Here is a 16,163-nt window from a genome sequence, read left to right on the forward strand (position 1 = left end):
GTTAAACCCAAAGCCGCAGGGCTCCCATAGCGGCCAGAGAAAGAAGGGCCCATGAGAGAGGTATGCGAGGGGCGCAGGCTGTGCCAACTTCCTCTTCTCAGGTCCCTGAGAGAGAGAGAGAGAGTGAGAGAGCGAGAGAGATCCCTGACCTCTGCATTGCTGACTCCACCACTGGTGCCATGTCACACACCATTCCCCTTCCCCCAGCATCCACATGCCACCCCTGGGAAGGCACCACCACTGGGAGGCCTGTTCCCTGTCACCTCCCTGTTGTCCCTTCAGGACCAGAGCCCAGTGCAGGGGAGTTGGTTCAGACAAACATTTACATGTCCCTCTCCATGAGAATTGTCTTCTGCCATTCTCACATCCCAAACTCCACCCCCAACTTCCTCCTTTGTCTTATCTGAAGATAGTATTTAAGAGGAGCATCTCTGCCATTCTTTTGAGAGACTCCATTTCTCATGTGTCTCCCATGTATACATGTTATGAGCCCAATTTAATCAGGCATGGATTCTTTTACTTGCCTATTTGCATCAGGAACATAATTACTAGCTAGAGAATTAATTAGAGAATATTCATGGTGAATGAAAGATGTCATTTCTAATAACGTAATGGAATTCCTTGAGGCTTTATTCTTGGGACATGTGTAGGATTAAGTCAGGACACACTGTTAGAGTGATAAATAAGTTCTACATATTTTTCTTCTTCAAGACCATGAATTTCAGCCACAGTTCATACCCATCTACTTTGCAACAATGAAAAACAATTAAAAAATGATCTTGAATATTTTGCCCTCAGATTCATTAGTCTTTAAAGTATTAATTGAACAATTTAAATCTAGATGAGTGAAAGACTATGGAGACTTCTAGAATGTAACGTTAGGTCCTTTAGAAGTGAAGAATTGTTTTTATAAAACATTTCTATTCTTTCTTATACCTTGACAATAATGTTACTCTGAATCTGTTTTAAAGAGGATAATGGCAGATTTACTTTAATTTGCACCCTTTTTTAAGTACATTTACCTAATATGTCTCAGTCTCTTGAAAACTTTTATCTTTAGCTCAACCTTCATTTAAATCACCAGACCTATTTGATGAAGGCGACATGAACATTTACTCAAAAACTCCTCAGAAAATTACTAATTTAATCTGTACTCTGGACAATCCATTGTAAAACTCAAACTGGATTTGCCAGGCCCCTCAAAACGGCTCATAACTCTGTTTGTACATTTATCTGAGAACATACTAGCTGAAGGTAATTGTTCATCCCAAATGCTTTCTTTAACTCAATCAGCAATACTTCCAAAGTTTTAATGTAAATGTGACCAATTTGGTGAAATCCAAGTGACTTTTTTTGTTTTTGCATGCCAATGAGATTAGAAAATAAGTATTTTAATTATTGTTATTGATTTTAAAAATCAGAGATGAAGAAAACAAACTTCTTTGTCCACAGACATTTCTGCAAATGAAATTGTCTGAAAAACTGACAGCTAGCCCCCCGTTTTAACCACTAAACCATAAGAAATGTAATACCGTGGGCAAACACTTGAGCGTTGTCACCTGCAGGAGTCCCCAGCGCTGTTGCCCCATCAGGGCCACGGATCAGGGGAAGGAGCCAGTGGAGGGGAGTCAGCTGTGCCCTCAGCATCCTTCCTTCCTTGGTCAGAACCCGGTCCCAGCTGCTCCCTGTCTCATCTTCTGGGGAAGCAGAGAATTCTTCTGGAGACACAACACATTGGGTGTTAAGGATGTCATTGTTCTTTTATAAACAGATGTTAGATCGTGTAATGGGCTTCTCAGGACAGGAGAAGCCACCTCAAGGGAAGGCAGAACTTCTCCAGGAGCTGAAGGTCATCCAGCGAGAGCAGAGTCAAGGGCTGCACAGCGTCAGCCTGCTCCTGCTCTCCATCTCATGGACACCTCGGTCCCCAATCCCCGACACCCCTCCCAGTGCCCCCACAAGGGTTCCCATTGTATCCACAGAGTCCCACGCAAGCGCAGGACTGGTGCTCAGAGTGACAGAGGCCCGCCGAGCTGGAGAGCCCCGGGGCGCATGCACTGGGGGCGGAGTCCCTGATGCGGAAGTGGTGGCCACTGGAGTTTGTGTGGGGGGGCTCGGGCAGTTTCTGGATCCTTCCTCCAGGATTTTCAGCGCGGGGATCTCTCCTTTCTGCAGTGTGGAGGAGCACTGGGCAGGAGTGGCGCTGAGGTAGGCGGTGGGCAGCGGGCTCGGCATGGAGATCTCCGCCGCATATGGCGCAAGCGCCGTGTCCAGGGCGGCGGATGGGACCGGGTGCTGGGGCTGCTGGCGGTCTGCTCCAGGCGGGGGAGCCCAACCTCTGTCCCTTGGAGGAGCAGAAGAGCGCCGCTTGGCCAGCCTGTCCCTGTGCCTTGGCGGCGCCCCACCCCAGCGGGGCCTCACCTCGGCGGGGCCTCCTGCCCACCCATCCGAGGTGCAGGGGGCGGCAGGGAGTCGCCTGCCCTGTGTGCCCGCCCTTGAGTTCGCGCCCCCTGGGACCCCGTCTAGGCCAGGTCGTGACATCTCTGGGTGAAAGCTTTCCTTTGGAAGAGGGCCTGTGGTCAGCGCTCCTCTGCCTGACTCTGCTCAGGCTATTGGGCTCCTCATTGCCTTCATTAAACAAAAGAACAGTTTCTACACCCTTGGGACCACCTTTATAGAAAAGCCTGATCGCATTCATGGTTTCTGATAATTGACTCTATATTTGCAAGGTGAACTTTGAAGCCTGTGAATTGTTGTAAACTGCACTTAATGAAAGGAGCTTTAAACAATCTTTGGTGCAAATTGTGTAGCTTCCTAATACTAACTCACCTTCTGTTAACTTAGACTGATGACTGATAAATTGATGATTGACGTAATGTGTATGGAATTTTGGTTTCAGTTGAAAAGATTTTCTTGGCAGTTGGTGCTAAAATTAAAATTGGATAAAGAGGAGGATTTTGGAAGTTGTATGTAGTGTCTGTTTTGTCTCCATACTCATTTAGAATTGTAAGAATTTAGATTTGGAAAGCCCATAGAACAAGAAGTTTTAAATTTTGATTTGACTGACAAGGGAAAAGGTCAAATATGGTAGGATTTCATTTATGTAATATTCTAGAAAAGATAAACCATAGGCAAAGACAACAGATTGTTAGTTGTCATTAGTTTTCATATTTAGTTAATCATTTAGTTTAATAGTTTAATCATTAGTTTTAATTTTTCTTATTAAAAAATACATTTTAATGATAGCATCCTAATTATGCTTTTGGATGATACCAGAAGTTAATAACCTATTAAATTCTGCAGTAGGAAGACATGACATGTTGGTTATTGGTGTCTTTGAAGTGTAAGTATTGGCGGTAATGAAACTTTTAAATGAGCTTTTTTGGATTCTAAACTACTGATTTTTTTACTAGATCCTGTTGGGCATGGCATGTTACAAGTTTTAAAAGGCTCTTTAAATTATTGTAGCATGCTGAAGCTATTAAATTATAATGTAAGCTCTTTATAGATGAGACAGGCAAAAATACAAAAAGCCATTCATCAATTTATCTTTGTTAAAAAATCAAGTATATCTTACCATACACATGAATGACTTTTGGCTAGACAGACCTGACCTTGACAAGATGGACTCATTGGTATGGGGAACTTCTTTTGGAATGTTAAATTGGGAGAGGATATATAAATTTTACCTGAGGGTGACCCAAGTCGATATGGCAGGTTTAGTTGCTTTTACACTCTTTCTGAATTATGATCTTGATTAAAAACCTGGTCATAGACATTCCAAGACAATTGGACCATTTTATGTATCAATATATTAAGACGTCTTATTTCTCTGATACTTTCTGATTTCAGGGTGTCTGGGAAAAACAGTTTCTCAACATAGGTACTTTGGAATATAATTTTTGATTGTTGACTTATCGAATCATAGAACTGTTGAGTTGGAAATAATTTTAGTGGTTTAGAGCCTAACCTCTTCAATTTCCAGGAAACGGAAAGTGAGGTTTCTTGAGTTGTCGTCCACAGTCAGACTGCTACTTTAGTGGCAGAGTTGGAACTAAATGCTCAGATGCTTGTCTCCAGATTCCTAGTACAGTGCTCTCTGTGCTACGTACTATTAAGTAGACAAACCAATGAGTTACCTTCTCATATCATATACGTAGCCAGCAGCATCGATTATTTCCCATATGCATTTCTTTCCTTTCTTTTTTAAATAACTTCTAACCACAATTAATTTATTCCCCTGCCATGTTTAATGACTATCCTTGTGTGTGTCTCCTCGAGCACACGTGTGAACTCCCTAGAATGGACACCTGCCTGTGATTGGATTGTTGGGCCAGAGGCTGATGTGCATCTGCATCTTGACGAGCTGCAGCCAAATCATCCTCTGAAGTTTTAACAATTTCCATTCCCTCCAACAGTGTTTGAGTCATCCTTGCCCTGGTAATTGTCAGATTGGCATTGTCAGATTTTTAAATTTTTGCCAATCTGATGGGTGAGAAATGAAGTATTTGTTTTCCTCTTTTGACAAACGCATAGAGCTGTGCAACTGCCAAAATTGAGATACAGAACAGTTCCAGCACCCAGAACTCCCTTGAGCTGCTCATTTGTAGACAACTCTTCCCCTAACCTTAACCACTGGTGGCTAATGATCTGCTGTCTTTCTCTATGGTTTGTCTTTTCTGGAATATCATATAAATGGAATCCTACAGTATTTGGCCTTTTGAGTCTGGTCTCTTTCATTTAGCATGATACATTTATTTGAGTGTTCATCCATGTTGTTGACTGTATCAGCAGTTCCTTCTGTTTTATTGCTGAATGTAGTATCCATTGTATGAATTTACCACAGTTTATCCATCCACCAGTTGAAGGACATTTGAGTTATTTTCAGTTTTGTCTTTTTTGACTATGAATAAAGCTGCTATAAATCTTTATGATTTGAGAAGACAAACAAGTTTTTGTATGAACTTGTCTTCTTCTCCTGGGTAAGCACATAGAAGTGGAATTGCTGGGTCATATGGTATGTGCATGTTTAACTTTATTTTAAAAACTCTTTGTGGTAGCAAAGTCATGGCCCACAAAGATGTCCTAATCCCTGAACCTGAGAATACATTAGTTTACTTGCCAAAGGTGAATTAAATTTGCAGACGGAATTAAGGTTGCTGATCAACTGACTTTAAAATAGGGAGATTATCCTGGATTATCCAGGTGGGTCCAGTGCATCTCAAAGGCCCTTAAAAGGGAAAGAGAAGCAGTAGAGTAGAGAAAAAGATAGAACAAGGGAAGCAGGGCCAGAGAGATGCCGAGTTCTTGGTTTTGAGGGTGGAGGAGGGGGGCCATAGGGTAAGGAATGTGGTGGTCTCTAGAAGCTTGAAAAGGCTAGGAAATGGATTAAGCTTTAAAGTCCCCCAAAAAGAACCTAGCTCTGCCAACACCTTGATTATAGAACAAAGAGACCCGTGTCAGACTGCTAACCTACAGAACTGTAAAACTATAAATCTGAGTTGATTTAAGCCATGAAATTTGTGCTAATTTGTTACAGCAGCATAACAAACTCCACTTTAAAATTGTTTTCCAAAGAGGCTGAACCACTTTGTGTTCCCACCAGCAACGTAGGAGTGTTCCAGTTACTTTCCATCCTCATTAACACTTGGTATGGTCAACCTCTTTAATTCTAGTCATACCAATATGTACATAGCAGGATCTCAATGTGATTTTTATGTGCCTTTTTCTCATGATTAACGACCTTGAGCATCTTTTCATGTGCTTATTTGCCATCTGTGTATCTTCTTTGGTGAGTGTCCAAATCTGTGACCATTTTAAACTTGGATTTTCTTATTGAAGAGTTTTGAGAGTTCTTTATAGTCCTGTCAGATATGTGATTTGCAAAGGTCTTCTCCCAGTCTGTGGCTTGCCTTCTCCAGCCTCTCACGGGTGTCTTTGTAACGTCTGTGTAACGTAACTCAAGAAGTTTCACATGACCTTATCTTCCCTCAGATACAGAAACAGAGTGAAGTTGGAGCACCTGAGTCCAATCAGACCTTGATCAGATTTGGGTCTGAGTCTCAGTTTTAGTAAACCCAGGCCTTCCACTTTCCCCCTGTTCCTGTTTGCGGTGCTCCCCTTCCCCGCACAGGGGTCTGGTACTAAGTCTGGTAGATCTCTGTCTCCTCAGGTTTGGGAGCCCACAGAAAACTTAGCTACGCCCGTCAGACATTTCAGCTTAGCTCTCCAGCCTCCTACCTTACATTGTTCACAATATGGCAAATTCCCAAAAGGTCACACTAGCAGTATGTTTGACTTAGGCCACTTCCACCACTTCTGGAGGTTTCACTTTGCTTCGTGGAAGCTTTTGGCCTATTTCCCCAGATTCCTGTGTGGCACCAAAACTTAACACAGATGCTGTCAGGAAGAGCGGTTGTGCGTCTGAGAGCCTTCAGGTTTCCTCTGCCACACCAAACTAGAAGTTTGGCTAGTTTCTCTTTTCCCTAGCCGAGGCTCTGACTGAGCAAGCCAGATCCTCGGCAAGCACCCAGAATCAGAATATGCCTGCAGGGGAAAGAAAGATAAAAATCCCTGCTCACATAAAAGAGTTTTCTTCTTTCTGGAATTTTAGTTGGTTGGTTCTGAAGTTCTCTGATGCCCTAAAAATATATTTATAATTTATCTGGCTTTGTCCAGTTTTGCAGCAAGAGTGTTTTCGTGTCCTAGTCTCCTCTAAACCAGAAGTTCCCTTGTCATTAGTTTTTAACTCCATTAGTTATACCCTGTCAATATTATTATTGTTTGGTAAAGTCATGTTTTCAATGATTTATTCAGACGTTTTCCCTTTTTTATCCTCACGATCCATTTTTACATCTTAGCATTTCTTCTTCTATCAATTTCTTCTTAAAGTACATTCTTTTTCATTTTTTAAATTTTTTCCTTGAGGAAGATTAGCCCTGGGCTAACATCTTTTCCTGTCTTCCTCTATTTTGCATGTGGGTCACCACCACGGCATGGCTGATGAGTGCTGCAGGTCCACACCTGAGATCCAAACTCATGAACCCAGGCAACCAAAGTGGTGCGTCGTGAACTTAAACCACTACACCAGGTGGCTGGCCCCCTTAAAGTACATTCCTTCGATGTTCCTTAATGAGCATTTGTTGGTGGTAATACTCTTAGTAAATGTTTGCATAAAAATATCTTTAATTCACCCCAGTTCTTGAGATATGGTTTGATTGGGTATACACTGAAAGTTATCGTCTCTCTGTACCCTGAAGAATTAATCCAACTCTCTCTTGCCTTCCATTGTTAAGAAACGTATCATGGGACTAAATGTAAGTCTCCATAAGTGTTCTGTCACTCTGCAGGGCTTTGAATATCTTCTTTGTATTTGGTGTTCTTTGGCTCTCCTGGATGGATCTGACTCTAGATTTATTTTTTTAATTCTGCTTGAGATGTATTCAGCTGCCTGAAGCTAGAGTAGAAGAATTTTATCAACTTTGGAAATTTCTGTTATTATGTGTGAATATTCCTTTAAAGCATATATACATTTATATTTTTTAATTCAAATATATATACACATTCTTATTTATACACATTCAATATATATTCATTAAATATATATTTATATTATTTAACACAATGTATTATATTATTCAATATAATGATTTATGTTATTCAAAAAAATACATATATTATTCATATATATAGTTTCCTTTACTTGACCAAACTCAAGCCAGGCTCCTTTGAGCCCTCTTCTTCACTAGGCCTTGATCTTGGCCTATAATAACTACAGCCTCTCAGCACAAATGGTTTCACCCCACACACACACATTAAAGACTTAAACACTGACATAGTTTCTAACAGCTCAAATCCACATCCTTACGATGACCCCTGCCCCCTTATAGTGCCTGCCTGAGAAAGCTCAAGGCAGCCAAAAGAATTGACTGTTTGTTCTGGCCAACACTCGATCATTGGCCCCTGACATCCCTTTCTTAGAGCATTTACCCAAAAGTGCTTACAACTGTGAATCTTTCCTCTGTCTTTTTGAGTTGTGTATGTGTCTCTTATAACTGCATTTCTCGAGGACCTGAGAGCCATTCCTTGAGAGGAGGACAGGATGTCTGTCTCTCAGACTCTGTGAGAGGAGAGAAGTTAAACTTTGATCATTTCCAACTAGCCAACACAACTGGCCAGATCACACTGAACTGACCAACACTCTGTAGCTTTTCCCTCCCTGACTCTACTGAGCCCCTGCTCACCCCTCTGCCTGCTCCCTCATTCTCCCTTTCAAATGCCCAGTCACCTATGTACAAATCAAATTGAGTTCAGCCCTGTTCCCTCTTCCCTACTGCAATGGTATATTACTGATTAAAATCTGTTCTGATCATTTTAACTAGATTCTGGCTTTGTGTATACTCTACATTTAACACACATTCTGATAATCTCATGCATATGCATATATATGCATATACCAACACAACCATGTGCCCTCCAGGACCAGTTCAGCTGACCCCATCTTATCAACAGAGTAGTTCCGCATTTTCTTTCAGGAACTGACACCCCTCATCCAGTTCAAGCCAGTTGAGACCACCAACCCATCAACCGGGCCTGCGCACATGCTTGATAAGTGAACTTTTTGACATCGAGCTAAAAGCTCCATCCTCAGATCATGGTAACACTGCCAATTTGTGAACACACATCTGATGAAGAGTCATGAAGCTTGACTTTGCTTGCGCAGATCATCAATTACCTCACTTCTACTTACTTCCAATCATCTACCTCCACACATCAGACCACCCTGCCCTTCATCCCATAAATTGTAACCCAAGCCCTGGCTCAGGGAGACAGATCTGAGACAAACACGTGCCCCCGTCTCCTTACAGATCAATCTCACAAAATAAAGCTACAATTCTATCCCCAAAAGCTAATGCCAGAATAATTGCGTTTTTTAATGTAGATTGGGCAAGAGAACCTCAATATTGTGCGGTAACATCAATACATATATATATATACTTAATGGATGTTTTATCTTCTTTTTCTTTTTCTTTGCTGAGGAGGATTCACCCCGAGCTAATATCTGTTGCCAATCTTCTTCTTTTTGCTGAGGAAGATTCACCCTGAGCTAACCTCTGTGCCAACCTTCCTCTATTTTGTATGTGGGTTGCCACCACAGAATGGCCAACTGATGAGTGGTGTAGGTCCATGCCAGGAACTGAACCTGGGCCGCTGAAGTGGAGTTCTCTGAATTTAACCACTAGGCCATGGGTCTGGCCCATCTCTAATTGTTTTAAAGATGTTATTAGAAGAATGTGCAGCTATGACATACAACTATCTACTGGGGTTTTGGGGGGAAAAATAAATAAATAAAATCTTTAAAGATGTTATTAGAGATGTAATTGAAGTTTCACTATGATCTCTGGATTTCCTTGCTGCTCCTTTAGTCCCTCACTTCAGTGTATGTGTTTCTTGCTCCATCTTTCATTCTAGAGGAATTCCTCAAATATCTAGTGGTCCTTGGCTACCCATTCGTATTTCTGTGATGAGGAGGAAACAGCTGAGTATGATCTCTGTGGGCCTGATGGGGCCTGTGTCTGTCTGGACTCAGTGTTTCTTCAGGGGTGTAGAGTGTTGACATAAACAAGCAAACAATGTTGGTACCCACGCTCTCTGTCTTTTTGTGTTAAATAAGTTAACATACTTATTCCACACATTCCCACAATGACAGACATCCTCTGAACACTTGGAAATGCTGACAACACACACACACAGACACACACAAACATACACACTATTTGCAAATGACCAGCAGCATTCAGACTGTAAACTGCACCTGATAATGCACACTGATAATCAGAACATACACACAAACTCACACTCATACAGACCACTCACTGTCTCAGAGCCCACAGTGACTTGAACTCTCTAAACACACACAGACATCAACAAAACACACCTTCACATAGATGCTATAATAGCCATGCACCCTGTGACCATAGAGAATTGCTGAACACACACATCCACACAACCAGGAACGTGACCGTGCACGTGTGGGCTTGATCAGGGGATTTTTCACACCTCAGCATCAACATGGACACCCCGGGGTGAGAGGGAGAGGCAGAGGGAACAAGGAGAACATGTGGGGAGCAGAGAGGAGGCACTTGCATAAAGCAAATATGATACCTGTAAAGCTGGTTTCTAAATGACATATGACTCAAGGGTATGAGGAGCCAAGAGGATCTGAAATGGTACAAAGGAGGTGACTGATACAAACCCATCACAAGATATTTAAATGTAAGGGACAGTGATATTTTAAAAGGCACTGAGGAGAGTTCATCAAAGCTTAGCTTTAATTCCAGACAATGAGTGACACGGAATTCTGGCCAAAGAACAGCCATTATTGCTGTTAAAATGCCTATTTAAATGTTTCTTATAAAATTATACTCCTTCAAAAATGACAAATATTCATTGGTTTAAAACATTTCAGGATAAAATTACTGCAGGTTCCACTTTTATTGAATAGCTTTCCTTGGGCAACTAGAAAAGCTGGACAAAGCACACAGAACAGCTTCTTGAAGGGTCAAGAACATCCTGTGCAGGCAGGACTTGGGGGTCTATAATCTCTGAGATGAGGGAAGCACAAGATTGTGAGCACCAGCTCCATGCAGCTTCTCCTCTAAGGCATTTGCTATTTCAACAGTGAGAGAAGAGAGTCTGAGTAGAAAGAGGAGGAAAAATGAAATGAAATTTGGTTCCAGCAAGTCCAGTAACTTCTGCTTCCAGTCAGATGTGGTAAAGGCAGAGCAACAATTAAACATTGATTTAATAAATACAGTATGTTTGAAAACACCAAAGGGATGTGGAAGAAACAGGACTAGGTGAAATAAAATTTTAAAAAGATAAGAGCCTGTTTAGGTGAAATTGCCAGACATACCCTCACCCGGGGTAATCTGGACTGTGGTAATCAGACTTATGTTAGCAGAAGACAATAGTAAGTATAATCTGTCATAATTGATCTATGTTAGCTTTTTAATATCACAAGCTTTGTTTCCCTGTTAAATTTTATTGCCTCCACTAGAAGACTCTGTGAAGGGAAGGACATTGTATCATTTGCCACGTGATCTCCAGAACATTCTTCAGTTGGGGCTGTATGACTACTGTAAATATTTGTTAATTGTTGGTTTCATGAATGCTATGGACTGAATGTCTATGTAACCCAATTTCATAAGTTAAAATCCTAATCCCTGAGGCGATGGTATTTGAAAGTGAGGCCTTTGGGAGTTAATTAGGTTAGGTGAGGCCATGAGTGTGAAGCCACCATGATGGGATTAGTGCCCTTATAAGGAGATGGAGGGCCAGAACTCTCTCTGCCAGATGAGGGTAGAGCAACAAGCTGTCCTTCTGCAAAACAGGAAGACAGCTCTCACCAAAAACAAATCAGCTGGAACCTAGATCTTGAACATCCCAGTCTTCAGAACTGTAAGGAATACATTTCTGTTGTTAAAAGTGTCCAGTCTAAGGACAGCCCAGTGGCGCGGCTAAGTGTGTGTGCTCCATTTCAGCGGCCTGAGGGTTTGCAGGGTCGGATTCCGGGTGCACACTGACGCACCGCTTGTCAAGCCATGCTGTGGCAGAGTCCCATATAAAAAGTAGAGGAAGATGGGCACAGATGTTAACCCAGGGCCAATCTTCCTCAGCAAAAATGAGGAGGATTGGCATCAGATCTTAGCTCAGGGCTGATCTTCCTCACACACACACACACACACACAAAAACCCAAAAGTTCCCAGTCTAGGGGCCTGCCCCACCACCTAGTAGTTAAGTTCAGTGAGCTCCTCTCCGGTAGCCTGGGTTTGGTTCCTGGACACAGACCTACACCACTCATCAACAGCCATGTTGTGGGGGTGACCAACATACAAAATAGAGGAAGACTGGCATGGATGTTAGCTCATGGTGACTCTTCCTCAGCAAAAATATAAATAAAGAACCCAGTCTATGGTATTTTTGTTACAGCATCCCATACTGACTAGGACACTGAGAGTGTGAATAAGTTCATCTAGATCGATGATCCTTCTTCCACATGACACATTATTGCCAATGATTCCTAATTTGGTGTGAGTCAAATTTCCCTTAAGGATCATAAAGACGTTAGGACACTTCTCCGTAGTTATGCACATATTGATATGTATGAAAAGGTTGCATCAAGTGCTTTATCGATGCCTTAGTCTCACACCTCATCCCATTAGCCTTCAACGAACCTCAGTGTTACAGCCAGTGCTTTGGGAAATAGAGGAAAGTCCCTGGACGGAAGAGGGGCTTGTATCCATCGTGCAGCTCCTGTCCTCTGCCCAGCCAGCTCCAGTGCAGGATCAATTTATAAGATGGGCTTTCCTCCAGGCAGTTCTGTCTTTCTCCCAGCCTGTTCTCATTTAGGATGATCTCACCAAGAGCAATGAGTGGAAATTGGAAAGGAAGAGCTACAGAAGGCATCTGCCAGGAGAAATTCTTTGTGGTTACATGATCTAGAATATGGACACTTGGCTGGTCTAAGGTGTCCTGAAAATGGAACCATTCCCATGTCTGCAATATCCCTCTATGTCCTCTTTCCCCACCATCTCTCTGTTCTTGGTGGTAAAACTCCCTTGGCAACTACAATATAAAAATGCAAATAGAGAATGGTCCATTTCCAGTCTCAGAATTCTGGGAAATTTTACTGCCTATCCCCAGTCTCCCAGGACTGACACTCGTTTTATTCTTTTAAGATTAGATCACATTTTAATCTCCTTGAATCAGAGTTTTCTCTCATCCTTGTTATGTACATACATGTTCTGATACATAATATTGAAAACATTATTTTTGGCCCTACAATCTCCAGATTCACTCATAGTTATTTTCTGATGGATGCATGCCTTTTTAATTATGTTTATAACTCCATTAACTATAGAAACTGACTAAATGATGAGTAGTAATGTACTAATACAGGAAAATGGCCCATTTTTATTCATCATAAAGTTTCATGTTTTCATCAAGACAAATACACGAATACTTAATTATTCAGCAAAAACTCTTACTGTGTATATGTAAGCAATTATAAATCTATTGGAGTTGGTTTACCTTGTCGATTATTCCTTGTTTCTGAATTGTCCCTTCAGCATTTCCATGAACATTTTAGAATCCTGCATCTTTATCCTACCATTTTAAATACTAGGTCATTGACAAAACTCCACATAACTTATCCAGTTGTGTGCTAGTGGGTCCTTTGTAGGGTGTCTTTCCGGGTACGTTTTCCAATGTGAACTCCAGCTGATGGCCTTGTGACACTGATGTAAATACTGGTGTCTCCACATATCATGGCGCCAGTGGTGTGTGGTTCTTTATGGAGTCATATATAACCTAATACTTTTCATTCAATCAGTGTAAACAGTGCTATGGAAAGTAGATTGGGGACAATTAATAAAAGAAGATTGATTATGAACATGCTGTTAGGGAGAAAAATTGAACCTTTGGCTATAAAGGTTTATGTTTATGCAATTAATCAGCCACCTTAACAAATCCCGTTCATAGGCAGGGCTATATACATATATATATTAGATTAAGATTATATCATTCATTAGTTTGAATGAGCTTTTGTAAAGTATGCCTTGTTTCTCTTGCCCTTTCATACTGGGAGAAATACGGAATAGATAGAAAACGACTGGCTCACTCTGGTCCTAACTCAGAGCACATAGGGCTTGAATCGTTGAACAAATGAGCCATTAACGGCGGCTACACCACTGGGATTTCCTGATCCAACATCGGTTATACACCCTATTGTGGATATGGACTCTAGAATAAGATTGTGCAGTTATCCTCACGGTAACTTGTTCTGTTGATCAATATTTTGGATCAATAAGTGATAAAATATTTTGACTAGCTGGTCTAGATTTTAATCACTCGGTGGTGACCAGACCTTGCAAAGGCAACATCATCATTTGTTGTCTAAATGAGAACTTGTATGAACGGCCACGCGAGGGTTTTACTCTCTCTTACGTTTAAACAGTGAAATTGACCTTTGTCTGAAGAGGCAGGAATGACAAAATAAGACGAGAAGACCCTATGGAGCTTCAATGAATTAAAAAAAAAAACAAAGGTAAGCCAAATCAAGGGATAACAAAACTTAAATGGACTAACAATTTTGGTTGGGGTGACCTCAGAGAAGAAAATAACCTCTGAGTGATTAAAATCTAGACCAGCTAGTCAAAATATTTTATCACTTATTGATCCAAAATATTGATCAACAGAACACGTTACCCTCGGGATAACAGCACAATCCTATTCTACACTCTGTATCTACAATAGGGTGTATGTCTGTGATGTTGGATCAGGAGATCCCAGTGGTGTAGCTGCCATTAATTGCTCATTTGTTGAATGATTCAAGCCCTACATGATCTGAGTTCAGACCAGAGTAATCTAGTCAGTTTCTATCTATTCCTTATTTCTCCCAGTACAAAAGGGCAAGAGAAACAAGACATACTTTACAAAAGCACATTCAAACTAATAGATGATATAATCTTAATCTAATATATATATGTATATAGACCTCCTTATAAACGGGGTTTGTTAGGGTGGCTGATTAATTGCATAAAAAGTAAACCATTATACCCAGAGGTTCAATTTTTCTCCCTAACAGCATGTTCATAATCAATCATCTTTTATTAATTGTCATCAATCTACTTTCCATAGCATTCCTTACACTAATTGAATGAAAATTATTAGGTTATATATGACTCTGTAAAGGACCTGTCTTGACTTGAGTACAGCCATGTTTGGCCGCTCCATCGACATATAGCCACCAGCACACAAAGAAATACAAAGCTGCTTTCTGTGTGGTGGGAACTGGCCTTTTCCTGAGAACTGGCCTTTCTCCCATGGAGAGAGTTGAAAGTTGTAACATTTCAAGGCTCTTGGAGCATCGTAGCGTGGGATGGACTGGCTATCTGTGCCGGGCTAAGACGATAACCAAAGAGAACAATGCACGTACACAACTACTGGGCTGGGACGTTAGCTAAGGGGCTCAGTGCACGTACGCCACAGATAACCATTTTGTGCATGGGAACACTAGATGCGTGCTCTGTAAACTCTGTAACTGCTTATATAAACTGCTGGAAATTGAGAGCTGGTGAGAGTTCCACCTGTGGAAGGGACACTTTGTCCAGGACATGTGATCCTTGCCCAGCCACGTCGATTGACAGGGCTTTCCCAGCAGTGGGGCGTGGATGTTGTGAGTAATTGATTTGATGTGAAGTAATTGATTTGATATGAAGTAATTGATTTGATGTGTTCTCTTTTCGGTCAACCTGGTGTTTCTCTTTCCGGTTGATTTGTGTCATTTCTCTTCAGCCGATGTGGATGTTTTCCCTTTCCAGTCGGGCTGATGTTTTTTCCCTCTTAATATTTGACCTATTCGGATATGTTTGCAGACTCTCGCCTTTACTATCCTCTATATAATAAAATATACCTTCAGTCCATTTGTTTGGAGTGGAAAGTGTCTTTTACATCTCCGATCGAATCCCCGAACCTCTCATAACAGACCACACATCTTTGGCCCCATGATCTGTGGAGACACCAGTATTTATATCAGTGTCACAAGGCCATCAGGTGGAGTTCACATTGGAAAATGTACTCGGGAAGACACCCTACGGAGAACCCATTAGCACACAACTGAACAAGTAATGTGGACTTTTGTCGATGACCATGTGAAAACGTACCTAGGAAAACACCCTACAAAGGATCCACTAACACACAACTGAATGAGTAATGTGGACTTTTGTCGATGACCGACCTAGTATTTAAAATGGTAGGATAGGACCGGTCTCGTAGCTGAGTGGTTAAGTGCGCACACTCCATTGCTGGCGGCCCAGGTTTGGATCCCAGGCTCGCACCGACACACTACTTCTCCGGCCATGCTGAGGCAGCTTCCCACATACAGCAACTAGAAGGATATGCAGCTATGACATACAATGATCTACTGGGGCTTTGGGGGAAAATAAATTAATAAAAATTATAACAAAAAAATAAAATGGTAGGATAAAGATGCAGAATTCTAAAGTGTTCATGGAAATGCTGAATGCACAATTCAGAAACAAGGAATAATCGACAAGGTAAACCAACTCCAATAGATTTATAATTGCTTACATGTACATAG

General features: G+C 41.4%; 1 protein-coding gene across 1 annotated transcript in view; it reads right to left on the bottom strand.

Moving 5' to 3' along the window:
* The window catches only part of LOC147911471 (uncharacterized), a 29,415-nt gene that overhangs the window by 795 nt on the left and 12,457 nt on the right, over positions 1–16,163 (bottom strand). Inside the window, exon 2 of the mRNA XM_087428030.1 lies at positions 1,533–1,718. Coding sequence (XP_087284156.1) covers positions 1,533–1,718 — 186 coding nt within the window. The remainder of the gene's footprint in view (positions 1–1,532; positions 1,719–16,163) is intronic.

This window comes from Ceratotherium simum, unplaced genomic scaffold (assembly GCF_057802395.1).
Source record: "Ceratotherium simum simum isolate JZ-2026a unplaced genomic scaffold, ASM5780239v1 HiC_scaffold_43, whole genome shotgun sequence".
Classification (NCBI taxonomy): Eukaryota; Metazoa; Chordata; class Mammalia; order Perissodactyla; family Rhinocerotidae; genus Ceratotherium; species Ceratotherium simum.